Source organism: Phyllostomus discolor, chromosome 3 (assembly GCF_004126475.2).
Source record: "Phyllostomus discolor isolate MPI-MPIP mPhyDis1 chromosome 3, mPhyDis1.pri.v3, whole genome shotgun sequence".
Classification (NCBI taxonomy): Eukaryota; Metazoa; Chordata; class Mammalia; order Chiroptera; family Phyllostomidae; genus Phyllostomus; species Phyllostomus discolor.
In genome coordinates this window covers 11163316-11186969 of record NC_040905.2, presented here as the reverse complement: position 1 = coordinate 11186969, position 23654 = coordinate 11163316, and the positions used below count along the sequence as shown (strand labels likewise).

General features: G+C 43.5%; 1 protein-coding gene across 1 annotated transcript in view; it reads right to left on the bottom strand.

Annotated features, from left to right (window-relative positions):
* The window catches only part of RANBP3L (RAN binding protein 3 like), a 44000-nt gene extending 24055 nt beyond the window's left edge, over positions 1 to 19945 (bottom strand). Inside the window, exons 1-3 of the mRNA XM_028524056.2 lie at positions 19359 to 19945; positions 1550 to 1608; positions 675 to 714 (exon numbers count right to left, since the gene is read on the bottom strand). Of these exons, the coding sequence (XP_028379857.1) occupies positions 675 to 714; positions 1550 to 1608; positions 19359 to 19449 (190 nt within the window). The 5' untranslated portion in view covers positions 19450 to 19945. The remainder of the gene's footprint in view (positions 1 to 674; positions 715 to 1549; positions 1609 to 19358) is intronic.
* Positions 19946 to 23654: the final 3709 nt, after the last annotated feature.

The window sequence follows — 23654 nt, the reverse complement described above, 5'->3', positions numbered from 1 at the left end:
ACCATAATTCTGTCCATTGACTAATAACATCCTTCACAACATTTTTCTCCCCAGTCCAGGACTCAGCCCGGAATCATAGGTGGGACTCGATCGTCACAAGTCTTTCTTCTCCTTTAATCTAGATTAGTTCCTCCTGCTTTCTTTGTTTTGAAGAATTTAGTCCTCATGTGTGTTTTTTTTAATATTTTATTTATCTATTTATCTTTAGAGAGGGAAGGGAGGAAGATAGACAGAGAGAGAGAAACATCAATGTGCGGTTGCTGGAGGTCATGGCCTGCAACCCAGGTATGTACCCTGGCTGGGAATCGAACCTGCGACACTTTGGTTCGCAGCCTGTGCTCAGTCCACTGAACTATGCCAGCCAGGGCTTGTCCTCATGTTTTAATAAAATCTTTTTTTCATTTTGAATTTTAATGCAGTTTAAGCTACATTTTCCTATTGAAATTTCTTAAATTTGTTGGGATGCTATTTGTTAATGACACGAAATAAAATTCCAGTGTGCAATTTTATAGCACGTCTGTATATCCTATTATGGGTGAGCGCATAACCCTTTCATGTTTCAACCCAAGAAAAGCGTTAAGTTTTACATAGTCTGTGTCACACGCCCAGGTACTCGTGCCCGCTTATTCTCTTTGTATAAGGTTGATTTTGAAATACAAGAGCTAAACAGTTACCATGTCCTGCGGCTTCGTACAGGGCTTCTTCGGCAGGTCTCTGGAAGGAAAAGAAGCTGCGGGTGAGAGCTGTTCGCTGCTGTACTCCGCCCTGCCACTTTGTAAGAGAATCCTCCAAAGCCAGGCCTATTCAGGTAGGTGGGAACCAAACTGCTCACTAGGCAGGTATTCGAGAAAACGCCAAGCCTGGGGAGTGGTTTCTATCTCAGGGACTACAGGATCCCTTGTGGGGGCCTCTGAAATACCAGCCCTCGGGATGCTGAGGCTGTCGACCTGGGGTGGGGCCCACGAACGTGATTTTTCAACAAGGACTTGGGGGTTAAGCTTTCTTTAGCCAGTTAGTTTTGTGGGTGGTGACAGACATTACCTACATAAGCAAGAATGAATAACAAGGAAATACTAATTAAGATAAAAGTGGGAATGCTACAAATCTTTTCCTTTGTCTTTCAAAGCAGGTGATCTTCGTATGATGCTGGAAACAATGGTTAGGGTCCTTAAAGTCCCTTTTTAAATCAAATGTCGCAGTTTCCAACTTATTTAACACCCAGTGTTAGGCCGGATGGTGGTGGAGAACCACGAGGCGCCTCGGCCCTTCTAACCTCTTTCAGTCCCCGCCTTTCCCAAGTCACTCCAAAAAAATGTATAATTTAGTAAAAATGGCATCGCTTGAAGACAAGGCCACTGGCTTCCCCTTTCAGCCAAACTGCTGTCAGCACATCCCTACTGTGTATATATTCTGGAGGCGCGACCCGGCTAAGTGAAGAATGAGGGAGTAAGCTAAACCAGCAGGAATACCATTCGGTGTAGCTAGTTTCTTGAAACACAATTTTCTTTGTCAAAGAAAAAGCCAACAAAGGGAAGTAGCTCGATCTTACCTTAGAACTTTGTTCTTTCTTCTCAAAAACAAATATTGGCTGAGCAATGACAGATTTTTCTGTAAAAAGAAAAAAAGAGCAGGCAAGAAATGAAACCATATTCTGACATTTCTAATAGCAACTAAAAACATCTGAAGAGTCTTGTTTGTTTGTAATTTTTTCTGCCTTAGGGTAAAGTCTAAGCTGTTTTTACATGAATGCTATAAATTGAATATGTACAAATAATTTTAATAGTTAATTACAGAAATAAATACTTGGGGAACATGATAGTAATCTATTTCCATAAGTACACAGATCATCCTATTAAAAGAACGTGTGTTAAGTGTTTAAGGCAAACAAAATATAATTACCTGCCTTTAGCATCTCACCAGGACATAGTGATGAACACTTTTACTTTTTGAATAAAAAGTGTCAAGGGGTGAAAAGTCTCATTTGATAATAGTATTCCCACTTGAATCCGACCTCAAGGTATAGATGTACTGCATCCCGTCCTTAAAAATGATCTAGAAATAATTCATATTTCCTGGACTAGAATAGGCATATACCGAAGTCATGTTTTCAATATTTAGACTAAGAATCAGTCCCAGTGTTATAAAGCAGCTCCCAATCTTTTATATTGTCCTATCTTCAGTAGACCCATGAAGAGAAACTCATTCACCCTAAGGTTTAAATGAGTTACATGCAGCACTCCAGAATCCCTAGGGAAAACCGTGTGGTTCTGAAGAGCCTGGGCTCTGGAGCTAGGTAGGCACGTGTTGAAATAGAAGTGTCGCCACAACTGGCTTGACAGTCAGGGAGACAATAGGTCTGTACCTTAGTTTCCTCATCTAAAAAAAGAGATTATAACAGTACTTACCTCACAGAGTTTATGTGAAGGTCAAATGGAATTTTTGATCTAATTACTTAGATTTTAACCAACCAAACAAAAAAGCCTTTAAAAACATTAAATATGGGGCATACTGACCAATCCCCATTTCAAAACTCATAACCGACGTCGCTAATGTATGACAAGACTTTCCCGAGGGGCCCACACACAACCTCGGAACTTCTCTCGTTCTAGGTTCCCAGAAGCCGTCACCACTATTTCGTCCTGTCGCACAAGCCGAGGTAATCTGCCATCCCTAGGCCGAGCAAATAAATCTCGAGCTGAGCGATTTGAAGGAACTACGAGACAATTACATCTTTGAGATGCCAGAAAGGGATTCTCAGTATCCCACGATGTCACCAGCAAGAGTGTCATAAGCTCTGCCAGACCACCCTCCCTCTGCCGAGCTCCCGGGGCCACGTGGAGCTGGTCACCTCCTTTCAGCCCAGTGACACACACCGCTCACTTCCTACGCAAGTGCTTGTGCCCCATCTGCCCTGGCAGCCAGGTGAGCCCCAGCACAGATGCCCGGCAACACTCTGGCAATCCCGTCCATGTCAGACTGGAGCTCCATTCTTGGTCTTCGTCAAACAAGCTCCTTTCCCAGCAAATTACATCAGACGTACGAAAAGAGCTCACTACTAGGGACTTCGAAAGGAAATAGTATTTGTGAATACGGAGGGGAATACTTAAGAATTAGAATAATGAACGGGCCTGGGCCTCTTCTGAACTGGACTTAGGATAGCCGTTCTTTTTTTTTTTTTAAGATTTTATTTATTTTTAGAGAGGGAAGGGGGAGAGAGAGAGAGAGAGAGAAACATCAATGTGCGGTTGCTGGGGGTCGTGGCCTGTAACCCAGGCATGTGCCCTGACTGGGAATCGAACCTGCGATGCTTTGGTTCGCAGCCCACGCTCAATCCACTGAGCTATGCCAGCCAGGGCTAGGATAGTCCTTCTTAAAACAGCAAATACTTGGCCTCCATCAAAACATCAGCTAAACATGGGCAAACTCGACCTGTGATGGCAGCAGTAAGGAGGAAATCACGAAGTTTCACCTGCAGCTTGGAGAGCATATGGTAAAGTAGGAAGGCCACTTTTATTCACTGATTCAACACATATGTATTGAACATGTTTGTGCGGGCCAGCCTCTGTGTTAGGACGTGGGTACACGTTGTCTCACTGAAGGTAGATTAGCCTCACAGTAGCCAGCTTCTCTCCCTGACACTGCCCAGCACATTAGTTAGCAAACAGAGGATCTCCCAACCTCAGCCCTCATCCAGATTTTTCTCCCCCTCTTCCAAAAATTCTCCAGGCTCCAAAGCCAAAGCTAAAACAAGCGTTTATGAAGCCACTGGGTCCGTATTGGTTTTCACACCTGACTCAGTAGGAAAATGTGAAAATAAAAGCAAAGCCCTTGAAATTATATTTTAAAAAATTTAACCTTTATTCTTTATATGTATTAATCATTTATTTAACAAAAACATACTGAGGGGTGACTTTGGACAAGACGTTTCATAAAGTAAGAGAGGACCGTGGTACAAGATGAGGCTGAAGGCGAGGCTGGAGCTTTGGGAAGCCTTGTAGCTTGAGCCAGGAGGTTTTTTTTTTACTCCAAGAAAAATGGGAAACCAGTGAGAGATTTTTAAGCTGTGGAGTAATTCACTCTGGGGTGCAGTTTGTTTTTTAAGATTCCTCTGCCTGCTGGGTGGAAAAGGGATTACAGGGACTGAAAGAGAAGAAAGAATTAAGAGGCTCGTCTAAATTCTAGAAGAAAGCTGACTAAGTTGCTCTTTATTTCCTTGTTTATCTTGCACTGATGATTTCTTGAGGAAAATGGAATAATAAGTTTAAAATACAACATTCTGTTAAAAGGAATGAAGATGAAGAAAAGGGGAGGAGAAACTAAAAAGACTAAAAGATTAGTTTAGATTTTCGCCCTTTTTAAGGCTCATGTAGCATTTCATGAACCCCGATATTCATTGTTGTTTTTTGAAATGCTTCATTAAGAGAAGGCGTTCATTTGCCCCACAATATATGTAAGTGCCTGTTATATACAGGAAAGGACAAATGTACTGTCGACACAATTCGATCTCAGTTCACCTGTCATTCTGTCCCACCATGGAAGTATGCTGTGGCCAAGGGCTTTTTACCCATTACCTGGTCTAATTTAATCACATTGTGAGTTAATGTGATTTCTACCATATTTACAGACACCTCCTTAGACACAGGCGAGGAAACCAAGGCTCTAAGGCACTTTCTTACAGTCAGGCCACTACTAGTCAGTGGCAAAGCCTTTAATGTAGCCCAGCTGCCCTCCTGCAAAATTATTGATCTTCACCTCCACCTGTCACACTGGCACAAATCATATAAAACTTTATCTGTAAGATGCCATGTTCTAATGTATAATATATGCAATCCAGCACCATGCTAAGGAAAAAGCAGTGTAAAACAATGGCACTCACGGTTTTGCAACCTTGTCAAAGTTGACTGGCTATACACACATGCTTTTACTGCTCCCTCCTGAATCAGAAATCACAATGAGATAGTAATGAAGGGTTGGATTGGCTTGGCTTTTCGGGGGCGGGAGTTAGAGAAACTACAACAAAGACAAGGAAAACCAAAGAGAAATAACGATGACAAAACTGTGGAAGCTGGAAAGTAGAAGATGACCGGTAACTCTTAGACCAGGAGAGCTGGACCTTAGCCAGCCGTGTGGTTGCTCAAAAGCGACCTCATTCACCAACCCCCCCCAACACACACACACCACGGCAGAACCACCAAAGGCCAAAGGTCCGGAAATTGGCATCACTAAGTATTTCTGGAAGCACAGGTGAAGTTTGGCTGAAAATAGAAAGTTTTATATATTCAGCAACAAAGTACCCGCTCTCTCTCCTCCTACCCTAGCAGAAGACTGCAAGGTTATTCCCCGGAAGAGATAAAACATCAGGCACAGGGTAAAGTGGGGGTTCTATGATGAAAAGAGGAAGAGTAGGGAAAAGCTTACACGCTATATCAGTTTCTCATGGTTGCTATAACACATTACCACAAGTTCAGTTGTTTAAAACAATACAAATGTATCACCTTACAGTGCTGGAGGTGAGACATTTAAAATGGGTTGGCAGGGTGCATTCCCTCTGGGAGCCCAGGGGAGTACAGGAACCTATCCGCGTGGTGTGGAGAATGGAGCCCAGCCCCGGACTCAGGAAATCCAGTGGGGAGCAAGTCGGTGCACAGGACCCGAGCCCACGGATCGGTTTTCCCGTGGGGAATCACGCCTGCAATGTACCTGAGCTGCTATGAGACTTGCTTTTTGCTAAAACTCCTTCACCTTGGATTGAGGCAGCAAATGTTTACTGTGTATCTTTAAAATGGCTTCCTAAAGTCTGTGCTAAACCTCCCAAGGATGGATGGAGTGTGACCAGTTCAACCACTTTTCCCCTCGATCTGCAACATCCTTCTCTTTGAAGTAATTAACAACATCCCTTCCTTTGTCATCTGTAAAAGGTAATCACCTGCAGCGACACATCCAGCAGACACATCCCAGTGTGCACACCAAACCTGAGAGCACAGATGGACAGAGGGGTCCCAGCAGCATCAGGAAAGGAGTAAAATAGGTCAGACACAGCGGGTCGTGCATCAGGATGGCTTTAGGTGTCTCAGCAACAATGCTGGCAAGTAGAAATCAAAGGAGCAATGTTTTTAATGAGGGAAAAGATTTCCAGTCTAGAGTTATATACTAATATCAACCATGACGATATGATACAAACGTTTCCAGCTGCAAGATCTCCAAACGCATGCCCCACATGCACCTGTTCTCGGGATGCTTCCACAGGAGATGCCTCACCAGAAGAGCCAGGAAACTGAGGACCCAAGAAACAGAGGAACCCACTGAAGGGAGACAGGGGCAGCGTCCAGAATGATGGTGAGGATGTCGCCCAGAATGGCAGGGGGGCACCGATCACAGGCAGCAACCCACCCCCCGCCTTGGGGGGGTCCCTGACGAGACTCCAGGAAAGAGGTCTCCAAAAAGGTGGGACTAAAACTAGTTGAATATGGCAAGTGTGAGAATATTTTGAAAGGATCTTTAGATGATTGAAGGAGAGTTTGGGAACTGACTGGTAATAAATACACAGAGGACTGAGAAAATGAAACTATGACACAATTATTAAATCCAAAGGAAACCACAAAGTTGGGCAAGAAAAGGAAAGTAATCATTAACCTGACATGGATCAATTGCCATAGTTTCATATAGTCACAATCATGTCAACACTGAAGGTTGATCTAATCAAGGTTAAGATACAACGATTTGGGGGACATGGGGGCAAGAGAGAGTATGCATGTCTGTGGTTGGAGTGAGCGTAGGGCCCAGAGAAATCTGTGAAAGGAATATAGATTCATTCATAGTGGTAAGTCAGGAGTGGTAAGTCAGACCTACTTCAATGTGGTTGGAAGGGTAATAATATGGGTGTAATGATTTGTAGTTTTAATTTGAACATTTCACCTAAAATGTCATCTGGTGTGCTTGAGTGTGACATTGTTCTATCACAAAAGCACATCCTTATGCTTTTGTAATAAAAGATTTTGTAATAAACAGGGGCGCTGTTTGTGCTGGACCCTGTATGAAGCAGTAGCACTAAAATGCCAGATATTTAGAGATACGGAGGTTACCACCTAAAGAAAGCTGTGGCACTTGGATGGGGTTGCCTCTGGGGACCAAGAAAGGGGAGAACAAAGGTCAAGGAGGAGACTGCTGGTTTTCCCAGAACTGTAGAACCATTTGATACTTTAAACCACATAAACATATATAGCTAAAAATATAAAAAATAAAATTTAAAAATAATCCCTTCTTACTAGAGTGTCAGACACCCATAATTAAAGGACAAATCTCATGCTCCTTGCCAGAAATAGACTTCTTACTGAGTTACATTGCCTGGCAGGCAGGCATCCCATATCTTATTTCTGGGGCCCAACTGGTTTTTGCACAGAAATACAGGTGTGAGCAAGATGGATTCGCCGAGTTCAGAATGCACATGCGAGAAACATTTTACGTTCTGCCCCTTCACCTTTATTCAAAATACTCCTCCAAGTCTCCAAACCAAAATTCAGCTAGAAAACTATGCGTGTATAGAAGAGCTTAGTTCTTCAGAATTCTAAAGTGTTTACGGTGAATATAAATGTCTTTTTTTGTCCCCTGTCACATGTATGCCACAATTTCCCCCCAAATGTTGGGTGGGTGGTCAGGTCTTGTCCCTCCCCTTTATTCCCACATCTTTTCCTGGCACTCGGTCTCTGACAAACAAACTTGCCTCACTGAGGGAAGTAATTGGAGGATTTTCTCGATGAATCATCTCCATGGAGGAGGTTTGAAAGGATCTACTGAGCCGGACACAGAAGAGGAGGAGGAGACTGAGCACAGACACCTTTGGCTTGGAGTCCCAGCGGGAGGGGAACAAGCAGCTCCTGGGGGCCCCAAGTTTGTGCTAGCCAGCTCCGCCCCCCCCGGAGCCCTGCAAACGGCTTCTCGCTGCTCTCGTAGTTCAGGGGAGGTGAAAGCCGAGTTCCCACTGGACAGAACCGGGCTACGCCAGCCAGGGCCTGCAAGGTTGTGTGGAAGCAGCCTTGGCAGGAGAGAGGGTGCCAGCAACCCCGCTGCCAACTGGGTCACCTCTACTTGCTCCCAGGGCTGGAGCGGTCCCCTTGGACTGCAGCCCTGGCAGGCCCTGCGTGTTCCCATCTCTTCTCCCTGGACCTCCCTCTCCCCGTGTGTCTGCCACATCCTCTCCTCTAATTCCCTCTCCGTGTGCGCCCCCTCGCCCGGGCTCCGGGACTGTCCTTGATGGCCTCGCCTCTCCCCTCCTTCACTCGTGTCCAGCTGTCGGGCCAAAGCATGGAGTTCGGATTCTCCGTGGAGTCAGAGAATCCGAGAGCTGTGTTCTAAAACACAAAGGAAATGTCCCCAAGCCTCAGTCTTTTCTCATCTCTTTCTGTGTCTACTTCTAAAGAGTTGTTAAGACTGGAACAACGTGAACATGTGAGAACCTACCATAGCTTCCTCTTCAAACCTTACTGGAGTAAAGCAGAATATCGGTGTCTGTCTATCTGTCTATCATCTCCACCCATTCATCTCCTACAGAAACACACATCTCTATAGCCAGACAAATATATCCATCCGTACATACTCATACATACAGAGACATATAGCAAATGTCAGACTACTGGTTGCACAGAAGCCACTCAATAAAAGGGAGCCTCCCTTCCCTTGTCCTCTCCAGCCCCCTATCACACGCGGTCACCCTGCCACTCTTGCTCGCTCTGGGAGAAATGCCTTGTTCTCCTAGAGTCTAAGGACACAGGCCAGATGGAAAAGCTTGATTGCAACGTCTCCCAATTCCCAATCTCTTTTCCTTAAAAGCGCTCCCCTTTGTCCCAGGCCTCTGAGCAGGCAGGAGAAGAGGCTCCTTGTTTTCCCACCTCCACAGGAACAAGGGGATGTTATTCCAGTGAGAACAAGACCTGGAGGTGAACGCAGGAAAAAAGGAGAGAGCTGCCCCCAGGCTGCTCACCAGCCAGATGACCTGGGCCCCGTTCTCCTCCTGGGAGCTCGCAGAGGCGGCAGCCTGGGCCCCGCCTTCCCTGCCGGCCCGGGGCCCAGACCTGCAGCTGGAACACGGGGCCAGCCCCAGGCGGCTCTGCGCAGGCGCAGACACAGACGGCTCACCACGCTCATTCAGAACTAGGCTGGGCTCCCCCTCTCCAGAAACCGCTCTTCAGCAGCTAAAGAAAATTGCCAGACAAAAACTTGGACTTTTTATAAAATACATGAATTCGTAAGACTTGAAAAATTCTCAAGAAAACTGAAAACCATCCTTTATGTTTCTTTTCTCTCTTTCAGGCCTTCGTGATCATTGAAGTATTATATATGTCAAGAGGAAAGGTTAGAAGAGATATCTCTAGTATGTGATATCTCTTTATTAAGTGTATTTTTTTTATTGGGGGAAAATATACCTAACATGAAATTGACCATTTTAACCATTTTAAAGGCACAGTTCAGAGACACGAGGTATATTCACACGGATGTGTTAACTGATACCGCCATCCACTCTGAGAATTTTTCGTCGTCCCAAGCTGAAACTCTGTGCCCATGAAACACTAATGCCCTGTGCCTCTCTCCCCCGAGCCCTGGGTAGCCACGATTCCACTTTCTGACTATCCCAGGGGCCTCGTACATGTGCAATCATATAATATGTGTCTGTTTGTGTCTGGCTGATTTCACTCAGCATAATGTCTTCAAGGTCCATCCATGTGGTAGCAGATATCAGAATTTCATTTCTTGTTAAGGCTGAATAAATATTCTATTGCATGTATTTACCATAGTCTGGACCTTTTTTTCAGTCAGCTTTCCCTCATTTGCCTTCCTCTCCTTCCTTGGCTTCCATCAGGCCCTGTATTTCTCTCTGACACCACGGTCTTTGCCTCCCTGCACAGATTCCCTCCCTCCCCTCCTCCCGCTGCTCCTCCCCCTCCCTCACACACTCACCATTTTCTCTGCACGGTTAACGTTAGGGCACGTATGCACCAAGTAACTCTTCTTTCATGAGTATTTTTTAAAATGGGGTAACACGATTTTTTTCTAGTTTTACTTTTTTAAACCATTTTTAAATGCTTTTAATAATGTTGGCCCTTACATCGTACATTTCTTAGATAGGCGCAGTCCCAGACTTCTGCAGTAACTACCAACTGCGAGTAGTCGCTTCCCTCCTCTGGTCTCGGTTTCCTGATAAGAAAGGCAGAGGTACTGCGTGAACTTGAGGCCCTGACATTGAGGGACTTAGAATATCAATCGCTCGAATGAACTTTTGAGGAGGAACATATTGACTTACTTAGCAAACATGAATTGCCTGCTGTGAGCCAGGTGATGGGCAATAACGATACTGTGTGTTTAAGCCTCCACACGTGAGAAGTGCTCACAAAGTTAGAAAGAAGTTTGGCACGTACCCGGTGGTATTTTTTGAAGATTTGTTCTCTATTTTTTTGCCATTAAATGTGTGGCTAGTTGTTTTCTACAAGTTCCTCTAAACCTACTTTGCTACATCCCACTATCAAAACAATCACTTCTAAGCCCTGGCTGGCGTAGCTCAGTGGATTGAGCTCGGGCTGGGAACCAAAGTGTCCCAGGTTCGATTCCCAGCCAGGGTACATTCCTGGGTTGCAGGCCACAACCCCCAGCAACCGCACATTAATGTCTCTCTCTGTCTCTCTGTCTCTCTCTCTCTCCCTCCCTTCCCTCCCTAAAAGTAAAATAAAAAAAAAAATAAAATCTTAAAAAAAAAGACTTTCCTCTATCAAATTGAAAAATTAAAAAAAAAAAGTTTAAAAAAACAATCACTTCTGCTAAATAATTTTAACTTCTTCAGCTTCTGAAAAGAAAAAATGAGGGGGGTGGAGGGATTGAGCAACAAAAAAAAAAACAAAAGAGAAAGAAGTCACGGACACATAACAGGGTGGTGACTGCGGTGGGGGCCAGCAGGGTGCGTGGAGGTAAAAGAGGGTAGGGGGGATAAACGGTGATGGCAATCATTAAAAATAATAAAAAAGAAAACAATGACAAATAACCCTTGAATCCGTACTAGAGAATGAAGCTCCTTATAACACAATTGCTCTTACTAAACAAACAGAACCTCAGAATCTGTAGTGCTAATGTGTGTCTTACTCACGCTCAATTTATAAAAACCTACATGCACGCAAGTCTTCATCTGTAGCTTAATTTCTCTACAGACAACCAAAGTTTCACATAGCCAACCCTAGACCAACATGGTCCATTTCCAACACTGAAAGACTTTCTCTTTTTTTTATTCTTTTCTCTCTCCATGGCAACAGCATCCCTCCTTGTTATGAATTACCTCTTTTCTCACGAGAAAGGGTTTGTTTATATTGAATTCTTCACATATTCTCATTATAAGTTCTTTATCAGATCAATGTGTCATAAATATTTTCTCCCATTCTTCTTTCATTAATGTTGCTTTTAAAGAACTGATATTTTTAACGATAGTTTAATTTATCTATTAAATTAGAGTTGATGCTTTTTGTGTCTGTTTAAACACTGCCTCTTCAGATTTGGGGAAAATATTATTCTATGTTTTCTTCTAGAAATTTCTAGATTTAGCTTTTGTGTTTTAGTCATATTTCATCTCAAGTTAATTTTTGTGTGAAGGAGGTAATGCAGTTCATTTTTTAGTGATACGGTTTTCTGTTTGTTCCAGGACTATTGCAGAAAATGGTATCTTTTTCCTCTTTGAATTATCTTGATATGTTTGTCAAAATCTACTGACCAGATAAGAATAGATCGATTTATGTGCTTCCTTTTCCATTTCAATGATTTGCTTTCCTTATACCAGTATTATACCATCTTCATTATTGTAGCTTGAAATCCAAAGTGTAAGTTGTCAACTTTGTTCTGCTTTTTCAAGGTTGATTTAGCAGTTCTAGGTCCTTTGCATTTTCTTACACAGTTTAAATTGGTTTGTCAAATTTAAAAAATATCTGCTGGAATTTCGACTGGGATGACTTCAACTCTCTAGATCAATCTGAGGAGAACTGACATGTTAATAATATTGAGCCTTTCAATTCATGTGTGCAGCTCAGGCTCCCTCTGGCTTCTCTCTGTAATATCGTTTTAAGTGTATAGGTCTGGCACATATTTTGTTAAATTACTTCATAAGTATTTCTTTTTTCCATTAAAATCGTACTTTAAAATTTCAATTTTAATTATTCTTTGCTAATACATAGAAATATCATTCTGTTTTTTGTATATTGATTTTGCATGCTGTTATCTTGTGGCCTTGGTAAACTCGCTTATTAGTTTATTTTTTTAGTAGATTCCTAAGGATTTTCTACACTATCAATCATCTGTAAACATAGATTGTTTTACTTCTTTCTATTCAATATCTAAGCCTTTTTAAACTTTTCCTTAACTTAGTACACTGGCTAGGCCCTCCAGTCCTATTCCAGAACATGGAACAGAAGTGACTACATTGGACATCCTTGGCTTTTTTCCTGATCTTAGTAGGAAAGGGTTAAGTATTCCATTGGTAGTGAAAGTCTTACTATGTTAGCTGTAAAGAACATTTGCAAAATGGTTGAAGGTCTCTTCTATTTCAAATCCTTCTAGGGTTTTTACATGATTTGGTATAGAAAAAAAATGACAGGCATTTTGAGGGGAGGGAGCAAACTTCAGAAATTTAACTGGGGATGGCTTTGGGCAGCTATAGCTTTTTTAAAACTTGTGGTAAATCATACATACCATAAAATGTGCCATCTTAATTATTGTTAAGTGTATAGTTCAATGGTGTTAAGTACATTCACATGGTTGTGCAATCAATCTCCAGAATTCTCTTCGGCTTGTGAAGCAAACTCCATACCATTACAAAATAACTCACCGCCCTGCCTTCTGTCCCTGTGAATGACTACTGTGGATGTTCCATATTAGTGGAATCACACAGTATTTATCTTTGTTCGGTTGACTCATTTTACGTAGCATAATGTCCTTGTGATCCACACACATTGCAGCACGTGTCAGAATTTCCTTTCTTTTTAACACTGAATTGTGCACACATACCACCTTTTGTTTACCCGTTCATTTGTCAATGGGCATGTAAGTTGCCTCCACTGTAAGTTATAACAGTTGAGCTGTTATGACTAGGGCTGCTATGAGCACCAGGGCACAAGTTTGAGTTCCCACTTTCACTCCTCTTGGTTATATCCCCAGAAGTAAAATTGCTGGGTCATTCGGCAACTCTGTCCTTAGTTTTTTAGGAACTGCCATACTCCAGGGTCCAGTACAAATAAAGCTCCCTTTTTATTACAAAATCTTTTATTATAAAAATCACAAGCGTGCAATTCTATAACATAACAACATCACACTCAAGCACACCGTATGACATTTTAGGTGAAACGTTCAAATTAAAACTTAAATTATCGCACCCATAATATTACCCTGCCAACCACACTCAAGCAGGCATTGCTTCTGCCGGACCCTGTATTTTCCACAGCAGATGCACCATTTTTACATTCCCATCAATGGTGCATTAAGAGTTCTAATTGCTCCACATTTTTTATAACACTTGTCTATTTCTAATTTTTTTATAGTAGCCATTCTGATGAGTGTGAGATGGGAAAATGCAGTTTAAACCATTATATGTATTTTCCAAATCTTCACATATGTGCCATTTACTAAGTAGGCTTATTACTGAAAGTATTTTTGTACTGGGTGGGAGCTTAAACTCTAATAGAATATGAGTTTTTAAATTATTTTTAAATGGTCTCTATTTGTTTCTACCAATCTGTGCCTTTAAATGCCAGTAATGACTTTGCAGATAGAACAAAGGTTATTTGAGCCTCTTTGAGGATCCGTTCTGGTGGAATAAAAACAGAAATGTGTGTAGGTTCTTCCTTTTGCCCGAGTTCATTGAACTGTGTATCACCCCAAAGATGTCGTGTCGTCTGTGCAGTGGCACTACCTCAGAAGCACACCAAAAAGAGCTAATACAAAGCTATGTTAAGAAGCATTCTGACAAGAAACAAAGAAACAAGCAAAATATAACCAAAGACACTGAAATAGAGGACAGGCTGACAGTGACCAGAGGGGAGAGAAGAGGGAATTTCAGGGGAGAATGGGTAGGGTTTACAGGAACAAATTTAAAGGACACATGGACAAAAACTAGGGGGAGGGTGGTAATAGGAGGAAAGTGGGGAGGGTTGGGTGGGTGGGCTGGAATGGGAGTAAAAGGGAGAAAACTGTACTTGAACAATGATTAAAATAAGAAAAATTTAAAAAAGAAGTATTCTGTGTATATTTTTTCATGTTACCTTTTCACATAAAAGGCATTATTTAGTTATATACCATTTATGGGTTCCCTTTCTCATATCTGTGTCTTCATCCCCCAACACCTGAATTCTTCAGGGTCCTAAAGTAAGTACATTCATGAATGTGTGTGGGATATGTTTAAGAAATTGTGCATTCTAAATGCAACTTGATTTCTATGGTTTCAATTCAGAGCAAATTTCATGGCACAGTAAATTGTCACTGCTTAGCTTTTATATTTGTGTTTGCTAAGTTCTCAGCTAGATTCAGTGCCCTCCGATATCTGCAAGAGGAGGGTGGCTAAATACAAAGATCATCAGATGCATGCAGCAAAGCCAGAACAGTACGAAATCAAGTCACTTTTTCCTTCACCCAGACAGTAGGAAACGTATCCGTAGCTCAGTCGTTATTACTGAATTTCTCAGAGAAGACATGGCAGAAAACAACCTCGGAAGAAAGTCACCTTTGCATTTGTGGTGCATGAGATAGCATCCAGGATTCGGTGAGTGTTCAGTAGAAACGTGCTGAATAAATAAGTGGTTGAGGGCATTCATCTGTGTTTCGTAACTTGCACAAAACTCTCCTGATATTAAAAACAGAACGTATCCAGAAAATCATGGCCAAAGTGTGACTATACAAAGTGTGACTTTGTATAGTCTTTGTATATAACAAAGACTGTATCTGGTCTTTGTCCCCCATTTGTTGCACAGAACTTCAAAGATCCTTTGAGTTTCTGGACTGACCGCTGTGTGTCTTTGTGATGCTGTCGAGGTGACTCCTAGTAGGCCCTCAGCCAGTCTCAAGGGAGGAGGTGGACCCATCAGGAAGACCCAGCAAGTATTTAGAGGACAGGAACTTCCAGCCCCACCCCCACTCTCCAGGCAGGGGAGAGGAAACTGGGGGTTGACTCACTCGTGGCCAGTGATGGAGTCAAACAGGCCTAAACAACAAAACCCCATGTGAAAACTCTGGACACTGAGCTTAGTGGAGCTCCCTGGTTGGTGAACTTACGGAGCCACTGGGAGAGCGGTGGGCTCTGACTTTGTGGAGACAGAAGCGCCTGGGACCCGCTTAGACCTCTCCCTCTGAACCTGTGCATCTGGCCGTCCACTTGTACCCTCTGTGATAAAACAGTGCTTGTGAGTACAGAGCTCTGTTGAGATCTGTGAGCTGTCCCAGCCAATTATCAACCCTGAGAGTTATGGGAAGCCTTGAATTTGGAGACGTCCAGACAAAAGTGCAGGTGGCTTGGAGACACCTGGAATTTGTGGCTGGCATTTGAAGTGGGACAGTCTTCTGAGACTGAGCCCTTAACTTCCGGAGTCTTCGCTAACTCTGGGTAGTGTCAGAACGAAACCGAACCGTGGGAAACCCAGCCGGGGTTGGAGCATCGGTGCCGGAGCGCACAAAGGAGCCCGTGAGGAAAGCCAACACATCGTGAGTGTCTGCAGAGAAGTTGCTCTGATATGGAGATCAATGGGGAAAATTAAACATCGTAACCCTAGGAATCATGGATTTACATGGAGACAGCTGTATACAGCACCCAGTGCATAAAAATGAAGCCTTAATAACTACATAACCTTGGAGAAATTACTTGACCTTGAGAATTCCCAGCTTCCATATCTTTAAAAGTAAGGATAATGATGCCTGCCTGTAACAGTTCATTCTGTGCTAACCTGGCTGCACGTAGTGCCAGATATTGGGTCAGATGTCATCCTGGATGCCTCTGTGAGGGTGTTTTTGAGTGAGATTTCCCTTTAAAGCAATGGACTTCCAGTAAAGCAGATTGTCCTCCATGATGCTGGCGAGCCTCAGCCAACCGGCCGCAGGGCTGAATGTCTGGCTGGAGCAAAAGCCTGAGCTGCCCTGAGCCGGAGGCAGTCCTACCAGCGGACCCCAGCTGCGGCCTTGGCGGCTCTCGGCACACGGAGTATCCAGGCTCTGGATCTGCCAGCCTCCGTGATCAGTGAGTCATTCTGTTAAAATACATCTCTCTCTCTCACATACATCTTTATCTATCATCCATCTATCTATCTATCTATTTATCTATCTATCATCTATCTATCTATCTACACACACACACCTTAGTAATGGTGTTCCTCTGGAGACCCATTGCTAGTACACTACTTTACCTGGTTGTTTTGAGAATTAAATGAGACAATGCATTTGAAACCACTTTGTAAATGTTAAGCTTTCTAAAACATAAGAATGGTTATATCCGCCTAGGACATGATATGTGTACCAAACTTTGTTGAGGCTTTATAGACATATAGATTAATGTTTATAGATGTGGCCTTAGATCAACGTTACAGATAAACTATAGAATATTAAAGGAGACGCTAAAAGACAGCAACCAGCCGGGAGCGGAGCCTGCTGGACTTCGGATGCTGTGTCTGTTGCCCCAGCATGTACGTCCGCGTGGAGTAGAAACCACAGCTCCGCTGGCTTCGTTCTACCGACACACCGGCATCTGACACAGTGCTTTGCACAGTCACTGTCCTGAACACTGCTGAAGAGTACGTGACTTTTATCTATATGATTGCCCCAAAAGTTCATTTTTGTGAGTGACTAGGTAGCCAAATTCGATGCCTCGGAGCTAACGCTGGAAAGGATGTCTGCGTTGAACCTGGTCATGCCCTTTGAAGAGCTGAGCGTCCGTCACCCATGGTCCGTGTGAGGAACAAAGGAGCTGGAACCTTGGGCTGACTCGGGGGAGCAAAGCCAGGAATGCCAATGGCTCCGTGAATAAACCCACAGCCAGAACTCACCCTGAAACAACCGGCTTTGCCTCCTTGAACTTTCCTGAACTTTACTTAAGGAAAAATCAAGGCCACTGCCCTGAACAAACATTTTCAAACAGGACAGTCTCTGGAACGCTAGTCAACAACGCAGCAAACACTGCCCAGGGTCGCTTGTCAACTCAGATTTCTGGATGACACTTCTCGTCGCAGCCAGCTGTCAGTCTGGGTTGCATTAGTATGCCTCAAATCTTCACGCATTGTGGTTTACGTGGGCAGATATTTTGAGACTCGGCTGGGGAAGGATATGGCTGCTTTTAAAACTTTCTGGGCAAAGCTTCGGTCTGAGAAAGGAGATCAGACTTCCAGTCTTGCTGGTATTTTGGGAGTATGTCATCATAATGACATTTCCAGGCTGCCCTCTGGTCAGGGAGAGACCATCAGGACAGCCTGCCTTAAAGGAAAACAACAGTGGGACACTATTCTCTGCTCATAAAACTGGGAAAGAACTTTAAAAATAACACCCAGTTTGCTGAGAGTATATTCCTGCACAGCTGATCGGAGGGCCACTTGGCCAAACAAACAAAATAACCACACAAAAAAAACCCAACCCCCAAACTTAAAAACTATGCATATTCTTGGACTCCACAATATCACCTTGAAGAATGGACCCCGATAAAATAATTTGATCTCTGGAATGATGTATCCATTAATTTATGTTAAACACAGTGTTGTTTGTAACAGTCAAAAAACTGGAAATCAAAAAAAATGTCTAATGGTAAAGAATTGCCTAAGGAATTCTGCTATGTCCAGGTGAAGGAATAGCACACAACCGTTAAAAATAATATTGCAGAAGAATACATAATGACGTAGAAATTTGTTCATGATCAATTTCCACGTTAAAAAGCAGTTTACAAAACTTATACAAAGTCTATTTTTATTTGAAAATCATGCAAGAGAATAATCTGTGCACATGCACAGAAGGAAAGGCTAGAAGGCTATCCATTCAAATGTTAATAGCAACTATCTTTGGGGGGGGTGATTTTTACCATCTCCTTGATGCTACCCCCAGGAAATCTTATCTAACAAGTATTACATCGTTTTTAAATATTTCAGACAAAAGGAGCAGCAAACAAAACACCCACGATGAACTGGAATTCATCACGGGGGACCAAGAACGCCCTACAGCCCTGGCTCATACCAGGACTTTCATTCTAAAGCAGTTAGTTCGAACCAGTTTACATGAGCCCTGATGGCACAGGACGGTCTTAATGATTTTCTCTGGTTTTACCCAATATGAAGTATTTTCTGCCCACCCTATGCCAAGCCTTGTACAACACGCGGTCCATGTGCAGAGAGGTGGCCTCACACGTCCACACACATGGTAGCACACAGATGCCACCTTGGAAGTGGGAGGTTTCGGTCCTTGAGCCAACCCTCCCCACGCCACTGAAACCCCAACCGTATCTGTGGAAACACGAATAAAGACCTCGTAGCCCGTATGCCTACATGGACAGGTGCATCACAGCGTGTGGAGAAGTTATCCATGTCTGGGGTCAATCCTCCAGCTCTGAGGGCCGATGGGTCATGGGGGACGGCACCCAGCCTTTTCTACAGTGTCCTTTGCTGTCTCTGACAGCATGGATTGGCAGGATCATCTTGTCCGTTCATGTCAACCACCTGCCACTAACTGAGGCAGCTGGCTGACAGTGGACTTGAAGATTTAAAAAGACTGAGAGTGAACATGGCTGCAGGTAGACGGTTTAGTCTGAATGAGTGCCCCCGTGTGAGACGTGATGCTTTTCCCAGTCCCGCTCCAGCTGTTCCTGGACCACACGAGGGAAAGAGCCAAGAATGTGTGTATTCGGCCCCCAAGTGAGTAAGGCAGAGATCCAGATGAAATTAAACTTAAACTCTAAGTCTGAAAGTGCACCATTAGAGGGAGAATGGGGGAGAGCGTTCCAGGCTGATGTGAGGCTGCCCTCAGCAAACTCCCCTGCAGCTGATGCAGTCCTGCCTGGAGGAAGCTCTGAACGCTACAAAATCTAGCATACTCCAGAAAAATGACAGAGGCTAGCCATGTAAGGGCATAAGCTTCAGAATGACGACTCCAAGCAATATGCATTCTTGATAGTACTCCGTAGTCCCTTAAAAACCCATAGTGAATCCAAGTGAACCCACCCTCATGTATCACCATTACGACTATTCTCAGAGCTTACAAGTGGAAGATTGTCAAGCATGTTACAACCAGAGATTCTCCAGGTACTCCCCAGCCCACCACTCCTCCAGGAATACAAAGGGCCAGGAGGTTACAGAACACACCGGCCATTAGCCCGGCTGACTCACCGTGCTGCCGCTGGTCCCCCGGAAGCTTCAGTCTGCAGGTGTGCCAGCCGTGGAGCAGGTGGCTGCTGCCTTCCCTTTGTGTGGCAGACATGGTACTGGCGGTGTCACTGCAGCTGCAGTATCACTAGGGAATGCCCTTCCCCTGGCCACTCAGCAGAAACGGTCTTCACGAGACCCCCAGACCCCCAGGGGCACATGCAGGTCCCGTCCCTGTGGGTAAAACATTGACTGCTCTAATACATTTCCAAGGGTTTCCCAGTCACGATTCTCCAAGTAAATAGTCCCCAATATAACTGACCCTACTTATAAAGATGCCAATGCATTTGAGTAAAAACATGTAATTCTTGTTTCATTTCAAAGCATACTGAAGTTCCCCCCCCCTTATAGTCTAAAATCCTACACAGTAACTATTTCTAACAGATTACAGTTTGGGAACTTTTTGATTCCTTCTGCTGGTATGAAATCTGATGCCCTGTATATTTAGACAGGAGTGCTAGAGTAACATCTAGTCAAGGGGGGAAAAGTTCTGCTGAGTTAAATCAAGTGATTTCTACGCCTGGTCTGTGTTACCCTCCCAGGCAGCTGAAAGTGAACAGTTCTTAAGGGAGGCTGGAAGGAGGAGGAGCCCAGCGGGCCGGGCTGATTAGCATAAAGAGGCAGGCAAGAAATAGCATTGGAATTGCTTTGAATAATAGTAACCACAGCAGGGATTCTAAAAAGAAGTCCTCATGTTACAGTAATCGCATATATGATTTCTGCTGTCTTGTTGGTAATTAAAACAAAAGCTCAAAGCAGGGGTTTATGCTGCATGGATATTCATTTGTAGACAGGAAATCAGACGGGTGTAATTGGTAGTAAAAATGAGCTCATGGAAATGTACTGCTGGGACTTTCGATTTCTGTAAACACCTTAGAGTCTTCAGAGATGGGCAGTTAGAGAGCAGCCTGCCTGCCAAGGTAACTATTTGGAGTTCTGGAAGAAAAATAAACACACAAAACATTATCTTTCCAGAGATCTAGCTCTGTTTCCCCTTAGATTTTCTATTGCTACTTCTAGGTCATAAGACCAAGTTATTTCCAGTGTTTTGGTTTTTTGTTTTGTTTTTTTTTTTTTGGTGGGAGTGGGGTGCAGAAAAAGCATATTTCATTGGAACAACAGCATATTCATTAATGTTTTAAAATTAGTTCCCAAACAGCTCTCATTTAACTTGGGAGCTTGCTACATCTGAGGTCATAATGAATGTGGCAGATCCTTCCCTTCCAGAGCCACAGCTCTTTGGAGATTCAGAAAGGAGGTGTGGGAAGTAAAGGAAGAACGCAGAGCTCGTTAGCCTGAATATCTGGATCCTGCAACTTCCTGGGCATATTGAAAATTGGTGCTAAAGTAACAATTTACCCCCTGGCCGGATCTGGGCGGACATCCTCATTTTACTTTGAGGTATTACAATTTGCCACATGTACTCTGAGCTATGAGAACTCATAAAGTTGTGATTGCTCTTTTATGATTTTTTTATGCTACAAGAACGTATAAAATAACGTTAGATCTATCAGCCACAGTATGTATCAGCTACAATCAGCCATGGCCCTTACTTTACAGAAACACCACCAGGTCAGTGGTTCACAGTATGCACATTGTAGTTGGCTTTTTGCTTATAAATAAAAGCAAGAAGTCAGCATGCAGAAGGTAAAGTCTGGTTGTGTTAAGAAAAAGGTGATTAAGATTTGGCATTTTTACTTGCAATGTGACTAAAAAATAATTCGAATCCGATTAAAGTTAAGTTTCTTCCCTTATCAAGTCTCTGTGATGCCAGAAAGATGCCAGTGGTGTCCCTGGTCTAGGCTCTTCCTTCTGCTCCGCATTCTCTCTGCCTGACCGGTGTCTCTGTGCACCCGCAAGGGTAGAGTGGCATGAGGCGGCGCAGACAATCTTATAAGCTGGTGCTTTTGGGGCGGATGCTGGACAAATTGATATTCTATTAGACTTTATTGCCCAGAAAGCATAGTGCTTGGCTGAATAATATAAATGGTATTACATTTATAGGAGGGTTTTCTTTTTTCCAGCCATGTTTAAAAAGCAGGAACACATGCATTTTACATTAGGATACAAGTTTAAATAATAAATCCCCTTATTTCAAAAGTATTGGTGATATCTCATCTACAAGTATATACTTTGTGGAGGTCTTCAGACTGCTTTGAATGACCAGAATTATACGGGGTGGGGGGGGGGGAAGCAGTAGTATTGCATTTATCACTCTCATACTCAAGGAACAGGACAAAAGACCCTCCACACAATGCAAGCGAGAACCCCGGGGCCCTGGCCTGAGCCTCGCTGTGGTCCCATGGCACTGCTAACTCAAGGCTGAGGAACTGGGGCTGAGGCTTTAGTGTTGATTTCCTGCTGATTTTAGTGTTGATTCCCATTCCTTTATATTACCCAACGGTAGACTTTGTTCCTAAGCCACTCTTCCTCGCACCAGAGATACAGCGGATGAGAAAGCCGAGTTTCAGGATCTCACTGTGGCTTATGCAACATGTGCACCAACCAGCTCCGTCACGGTGGGCTTTGCGGCTGCGCAGAGTTGTGTTACCCCAAGTTGTGGTATGTGTTAGCTCAAAGCTTCCCAGGTAGCTCCGTTGGCTGGATTCCCAGAATTGCTATTTGTAAAACATAGGAGATGCAAAGGTTATATTAGCGATTGTTTCACTTGAACACTTGCTCCGTGTTCCACGAGGCTACCCTGGCATGGCAGTAAGTGCTTACTTAATCAAAGGGGCTCACTATCTGAAATGCTACCATTGATCTTAACTTCACTGAAGACCACACTTTCGGTCTTGCTGATCAGAAATATTGCCTCACTCCATAGACATTGCCTTGGCAGTGCAAACTAATGGGAGCCCTCTCTTGCAGATGAACCTCGGATCTGGCTGCCCCAGGGCTCCCTCTGGAGGTCAGCAGAGTCCCGACAGCCGAGCAGCCTTGGCCTCAGGGCAGGATAAACCCAAGTCTTTTCTCCCTACGCCCACAAGAATGGGGCCGTGCATTTGTGATATCAGAGGATGATCCTGTGGGCCTGAGATTGTAGGAAAGTTTCCCGGTAATTCTCCTGTGGGTAAAATTTGATCATTGCTGTGTGCAGGTGTTTAACCTCTGCAGCTTTCTTTCCATGGTTCTGTCTTTACTGAAGCCTTTTAGCCAAAGTGAAAACAAGACAAAATAAAACCAAATGTGAGAAAAATGTGGAATTTTATTTTGTTTGTTTTAAGTGGCAAGGGAACCGGACTACGCTGGTTCTGGTTCCATAATGTCCCCCATCCGGTGGGATCAAATGATCCCCGCGAGCCTGAATGCTATGTAAAAGCGTTTGAAGTTCCCAGGGATTGGGGTCAATGGGTCTGCAGCAGGACTGAACTCGGAAGGTAAATACTTATTAGCTGGGAGCGTTTCCAACATAAAGCAAATTAGCTTGCACCTGATCAAACTTTTGTTACTTCAGTTGAATATGCACTTACAGGAATAAAATAGCAACCAAATGTTTTTCTCCTTCTCTACGTCCCTCATATTTTTGTCCTTCAGTAGTTCCTTCCTTCCTTCCTTCCTTCCTTCCTTCCTTCCTTCCTTCCTTCCTTCCTTCCTTCCTTCCTTCCTCCTTCCCTTCTCTTTCTCTCTCCTTTCACTCATTTTCTTTTATGTTAATTAGGCTGAGTATAATGTAATTTTGATCCATTAAAAATGAAATTATTCTATATACGGAATTGGCTTCAAAACAATTTGAGTAAGGAAGATATCGGGGGTATAGAGGAAATAAGATTTCCCGTACGTAGATAATCACTCAACTTGAGTGATGAGTACATGGAATTTATTATATGTTCGTGTCTCCTTTTACATATATATACTTAAATGTCCATGCTAAAATGTTTCAGAATATAATAACTTGTGTCTAATTGAAAAGGTACAAGGAGTAGGCAAAGTGCCTGATTTATTAGGATGTGGAGAAACTCTTCAAATGTATTCTATTTAATTTTTTTACTTCATCTATTGTAGAACATACAGAAAGGTAGAAAATGTTAACATTCACACTGTATTCGTGGGGCAGAACCTGAAGACGACTTACAGACAAAGAAAGCGATTGCCCTGAGGGACGCCCTCAAACATCCCGGGGGTTGGGGGTGCGACCGCCATCAGCGACCGTGCAGGCGGAGGAGCGCGCCTGGCGTGAAGATGGCATGCGCGTTTTTAAAAAGAACCAAACAGCCACTTTACTTACTACTTCTGAACTGCACACATGTTCCCTTCTCT